This window comes from Centropristis striata, chromosome 12 (assembly GCF_030273125.1).
Source record: "Centropristis striata isolate RG_2023a ecotype Rhode Island chromosome 12, C.striata_1.0, whole genome shotgun sequence".
Lineage (NCBI taxonomy): Eukaryota > Metazoa > Chordata > Actinopteri > Perciformes > Serranidae > Centropristis > Centropristis striata.
In genome coordinates this window covers 37663876-37670444 of record NC_081528.1, presented here as the reverse complement: position 1 = coordinate 37670444, position 6569 = coordinate 37663876, and the positions used below count along the sequence as shown (strand labels likewise).

Sequence of the window (6569 nt, the reverse complement as noted above, 5' to 3'; positions counted from 1 at the left end):
TATTATTTTCGTATGTTGTTTTTTTACACATTCTGGCAGTATGTAATATCCTCCAATATTCTCTAGGGTTGAAATTTGGAATTTGCAAGAATTTCAATGAGTGTCCTATTAAGGGTTAAGTACTTCAGTACATTATGATGCTGATATTTTTGTACTTTCACTTCAATAAGTTTTGAATGCAGGACTTTTACTTGTACTGGAGTAATTTCACAGTGTGATATTAGTACTTTTACTGCAGTTAAGGATCTGAATACTTCTTCCACCACTGCTTGTGAGGATTTTCTTCTTGAACTACACATGTAAGTATAAACGTTTCTTTGCCATAGGCCTTATTATTATTATTATTATCATCTGCAATAATTCAAAATCCCATTTGCTTTTTGTGGAGGGAACCAGAGCGATGATAACTTCCGGGTTGGCCTACATTACAATAAGTCCTCCCTGCAGCACTCTGTGGTATGTGAGTACTTTCATTTACAAACGGGACATCTGCTGCAGGATTAACATCAGAACACATGGATCATGTTTCAGAAGACGCTGCAACTACAAAAGCTTTGAAATAAATCAAAGTAGTTCTCAACCTTTTTGAGTCGCGACCCCCAATTTAACATGCATGTTGTCCGTGACCCCCACTCACTGAACACAATCTCACACGCACAGTTCAGATCACCCAAAAAAGAAACAAAATGACCAAAAAAAGGAAACAAAATGACCAAAAAAGACACTAATTGACCACAAAATGATCAAAAAATTACGCAAAATGACCTAAAAAGACACAAAATGACCAAAAAAAGACACAAAATGACCTAAAAATACACAAAATGACCAAAAAAAGAAACAAAATGAACAAAAAAAGACACAAATTGTCCACAAAATGACCAAAAAAGACACAAAATGACCAAAAAAGACACAAATTGACCACAGAATGATCAAAAAAAGACGCAGAATGACCTAAAAAGACACAAAATGACCAAAAAAAGACACAAAATGACCAAAAAAGACACAAAATGACCTAATAAGACACAAAATGACCAAAAAAAGAAATAAAATGACCAAAAAAAAGAAACAAAATGACCAAAAAAGACACAAATTGACCACAAAATGATCAAAAAAAGACGCAAAATGACCAAAAAAGACACAAAATGACCAAAAAAAGAAACAAAATTACCAAAAAAGACACAAATTGACCACAAAATGATCAAAAAAAGACACAAATTGACCACAAAATGATCAAAAAAAGACGCAAAATGACCAAAAAAGACACAAAATGATCAAAAAAAGACGCAAAATGACCAAAAAAGACACAAAATGACCAAAAAAAGAAACAAAATGACCAAAAAAGACACAAATTGACCACAAAATGATCAAAAAAAGACGCAAAATGACCTAAAAAGACACAAAATGACCAAAAAAAGACACAAAATGACCTAAAAAGACACAAAATGACCAAAAAAAGAAACAAAATGACCAAAAAAGACACAAATTGACCAAAAAAGACACAAAATGATCAAAAAAAGACACAAAATGACCTAAAAATACACAAAACGACCAAAATAAGACACAAAATGACCAAAAAAGACACAAAATGACCAAAAAAAGAAACAAAATGACCTATAAAGACACAAATTGACCACAAAATGATCAAAAAAAGACACAAAATGATCAAAAAAAGAAACAAAATGACCAAAAAAAGACACAAAATGATCAAAAGTTCAAACTTTACATAGTTAGCTACATGGTGAACTTTATTGTAAAAAGTAGAAACAGTAGAAGAAGAGCCACCTAAAGCATAAACTTCACTTCATATAGAGGCACAAGGACCCAGCAGAAAAACCCCACAGCTGCTCTCTCTCTCTCTCTTCCTGCCCTCCTACTTCCTCTCTCTAACCCATGTGCTCCTGGAGGAGGGTCAGGGAGGTGCCTCCTCCTCCCCATGTGTGTGTGTGTGTGTGTGAGCTACTGAGAGGAGATCTCAGTGAGTGCAGGAGGTTTTGGGAGCAGAGAGGAGGATGATGGGTTGACCTTTTGGAAACATCTCATCTACAATAACCTGGAGAACATGGAAGGCAGAAAGGTCCTCCATTTTGAGCCATCTGGTGAGTTTTACCGGGCTGAGAAGTTCTTTCATGGTGCAACCTGAGCCAAGTGTGTCAAACACGTGGAGAAACCCTCTCTGCAGTGTGTGTGTGTGTGTGTGTGTGTGTGTGTGTGTGTGTAATGACAGCATGTAGAAAAACAGTGAATGTGTTTTAAAGCATCTCTAGTTGTACAATAATCTCATTACACTTCTATTTTCTTTTATTTTTCCTGCTTTTTATGGTGATATTTGCCTTTTTTACGGCTTCATATTCTTGATATTAAAACCACAGAATATGAGCAAGATGCCTTTTATTGCCGGGAGAGCCAGAAAGTCAAAAGGATATGGGTCAATATTTACAATACGGCAATAAATGGCACACTTCTGTCTGTCAGGGAAGGTTTTAACAGCAGCACCAAATTATTTTTAGCATCTGTTTTAATGCTTGTGCTGCAGCACGCCGGTCCCAGAAAAATACATGAAATTAATCTGTAAATACTTTATATTTGGGTTGTATTGAGGGGGGAAGTCTATAAGTTAATGCTGCTATTGTGTCATATATTTCATCATCCCAGTTGCTACTTCTTCTTTTATCAAACCGCTTGAAAACCACAACAACAACAGCAGCTATCCAACACATAAGAACAATTATTCAACAGAAAAATCATTGGAAAGTATTTTAATAATCAGCTAATAGTATCAAATTGTATTTTTTCTAGCATTTTAGCTGCTGAATAAACTGAATAAATGTGAGTTTTACCTAAAAAGACACAAAATGATTAAAAAAAGACACAAAATGACCAAAAATACACAAATTGACCACAAAATGATCAAAAAAAGACACAAAATGACCAAAAAAGACACAAATTGACCACAAAATGATCAAAAAAAGACACAAAATGACCTAAAATTCACAAAACAACCAAAAAAAGACACAAGTATTTTGATAATCAGCTAATAGTATCAAATTGTATTTTTCTAGCATTTTAGCTGCTGAAAAAACTGAATAAATGTGAGTTTTAAGCTGCTGGTCGGACAAAACTAGTATTTAAAAGATGTTAAACATCAGGAATGTTTCACTATTTCATGACATTATATAGAACAAACTACTGATAGATTATTTGAGAAGAAAATTGGCAGATTAGTTGCTAATAAAAGCTGTAGTTCAAGCCTAAAAACACACTGTTTTTTCTGTTCAGTGCCATTAATGGGTTAAGAAAGCCTACTTGAATTTTCTCAGGTCAAGGATTAAGAAGATTATCTTGCAGAAAAATGTCTAATATTCTAATCTTGCCTTTTTCCATTCTGATTGAAGACATTTTCAAGTTGAAGTTGAGAATAATGTGATACAATTGGGCTTTAAAACCGACCCGATCCCCATCATTTGCTGCTATTATCCTCAGACTTATTACAAAAACTGAATGATATTAAAGAGAAATGTTCCACTGAAACCACTAAACTCCTGGAGGATTAACGCCGCAGGTCACTCTGATTTATTATCTGGTGTCCAAGTGAAGAGGAAGGAGATATATTCTTGCTTGGGAGCCCCTTGGAGACACAAAATGATCAAAAAAGACACAAATTGACCACAAAATGATAAAAAAAAGACACAAAATGACCTAAAAAGACACAAAATGACATAAAAAGACGCAAAATGACCGAAAAAAGACACAAAATGACCAAAAAAAGAAACAAAATGACCAAAAAAGACACAAAATGACCAAAAAAAACCCCAAAATGACCAAAAAAGACACAAATTGACCACAAAATGATCAAAAAAAGACGCAAAATGACAAAAAAAGACACAAAATGACCAAAAAAAGACACAAAATGACCAAAAAAGACACAAAATGACCAAAAAAGACACAAATTGACTACAAAATGATCAAAAAAGACGCAAAATGATCAAAAAAAGAATCAAAATGACAAAAAGACACAAATTGACCACAAAATGATCAAAAAAAGAGACAAAATGACCCCAAAAAAGACATAAAATGATCAAAAAAAGACGCAAAATGACCTAAAAAGACGCAAAATTACCTAAAAAGACACAAAATGACCAGAAAAACTGACTGATATTAAAGAAAAATGTTCCACTGAAACCATTAAACTCCTGGAGGATTAATGCTGCAGGTCACTCTGACTTATTATCTGATGTCCAAGTGAAGAGGAACACCTTCACATGTGTTCTTTGGTTGGTGAAATCCAACTTGTGTGACTGAGATTACTGCTGGTCCAGTGGAGCTGATAACCAAACACCAGGCCGTCCTTATCGTCAGTCTTTGAGGTGTTGAAGTGGAATGAGCTGCAGTTCCTCCTTCCTGTTATTTGCTGTATTTCGATATATAAATGTGTACATTGTGAGCTACAGAGTCAACACTGTTCATGGTACAGCAGCCTGCAAACAGCCGTGGTCAAGTTCACAGCTGATAAGGTTGATTAAGCTGCAGCAGAAGAGTTACATCTACATCAAAAAAAGACGCAAAATGACCTAAAAAGACACAAAATGACCAAAAAAGACACACAATGACCAAAAAAAGAAACAAAATGACCAAAAAGGACACAAATTGACTACAAAATGATCAAAAAAGACGCAAAATGACCGAAAAAGACACAAAATGACCAAAAAAAAGCACAAAATTACCCAAAAAGACACAAATTGACCACAAAATGATCAAAAAAAGACACAAAATGACCAAAAAAAGAAACAAAATGACGAAAAAAGACACAAATTGACCAAAAAATGACTAACAAAGACACAAAATGACCAAAAAAAGAAACAAAATGACCAAAAAAGACACACAATGACCAAAAAAAGAAACAAAATGACCAAAAAAAGGAAACAAAATGACCAAAAAAGACACAAATTGACCACAAAATGATCAAAAAAAGACACAAAATGACCTAAAAAGACACAAAATGACCAAAAAAGACACAAATTGACCACAAAATGATAAAAAAAGACACAAAATGACTGAAAAAAGAAACAAAATGACCAAAAAAGACACAAATTGACTACAAAATGATCAAAAAAGACGCAAAATGACCTAAAAAGACACAAAATGACCTAAAAAGACACAAAATGACAAAAAAAAGATCTGTATTTCGATATATAAATGTGTACATTGTGAGCTACAGAGTAAACACTGTTCATGGTACAGCAGCCGTGGTCAAGTTCACAGCTGATAAGGTTGATTAAGCTGCAGCAGAAGAGTTTTATATCTGGTAGGAAGTAGCTGAGAATAGAATCTTTTACTATATTTATGAACAGTTTGTCCCTTCTGCTCTGATTAGTGACCTTGTAGAGTTCAGCAGAGTTTTCTTGTTTCTTTCTGGAGACCAAACAACAATTCTTGTGTTTCCTGTTGCTCAAGGACACGTCTAGCCTCAGACAGCAGGGTGGCAGGGGTTAATAACAGACGCCTCAGGCTTTAAGTCAGCCTGGTTGGTCCCGTGAGGTGCAGAAATTATAATTATATCACTGGTTAGTCACAGAGTTAGGATATTCTTGCAGGTCAGACAAAACTAGTAGATTAAAGATGTTAAACATCAGCCTGACAACACACGGACTGTCTTTATTTCGAACATGCAAGCAAGTAAAAAAACAACAACAAAAAAACAAGTTTAAATATTAATAGATGAATAAATAAAAAAACAAAACAAAAAATTGAGAAAACAGACACTTTCTGCAAGCTCGATAGGGAGTAGGAAGAAGTAAAAAAACTTATCGAGTCCTACCCCTTAACAGCTCTCTATATTTATATATATATATATATATATATATATATATATATATATGAATAATCAATATAGTCACATACAAATATTATAAACAATTATACATATATATACACTACCGGTCAAAAGTTTTAGAACACACCAACTTTTCCAGAATTTAATTGAAAATGATGCAGTTTAATGTCTCAGTGTACTCTGAAATTAATGCACATTTGCAACATTTAAAATTCTTTATTGAGCATGATAGTGTGTTGAAAGTAAAAAAAGATTCAAAATCACATTTTATGTTGGACTAAAGGACTAAAAAAAGACACAAAATGACCAAAAAAAGACACAAAATGACTTACAAAGAAAGACACAAAAAAAGACACAAAATGGGACATCTATGAGACAAGACAGTAAAGGTCTCTATATAAGTGTAAAGGTATAAAGTATTAAAGGAGTCGTGTCAATGTCACCACAAACACCACAGCCTGCACAGAGTGACAGGAAGTAGATAACAGAAACCGAACCCTGCCAACAGGAAACACACAGCACGCGCACTTGTAACCTGCAGAACGGCTGAAAAAAATCCTCTCTGATAACTTTTACTGCAGCAGTTTGTTCTGACTGAACGATGATGGATAAAGAAAACTAAATCCCCACGCCGACACTCCTGTTAGTCGTTAAATTTGAAGCACAAATGTCGTTTATGTCTTCACAGTTATTTCACTGTTGGAGCTGATGAGAGAAATGTGCAGCGTTAGTGTTCAGT

The 6569-nt window shown here is 34.2% G+C and overlaps 1 protein-coding gene across 1 annotated transcript in view; it reads left to right on the top strand.

The window, feature by feature from the left end:
* The first annotated feature begins 1980 nt into the window (after nt 1-1980).
* LOC131981617 (solute carrier family 4 member 11-like) overlaps nt 1981-6569 on the top strand; it is a 41900-nt gene continuing 37311 nt past the window's right edge. The window contains exon 1 of the mRNA XM_059346000.1: nt 1981-2096. Within this exon, the coding sequence (XP_059201983.1) occupies nt 2060-2096 (37 nt within the window). The 5' untranslated portion in view covers nt 1981-2059. The remainder of the gene's footprint in view (nt 2097-6569) is intronic.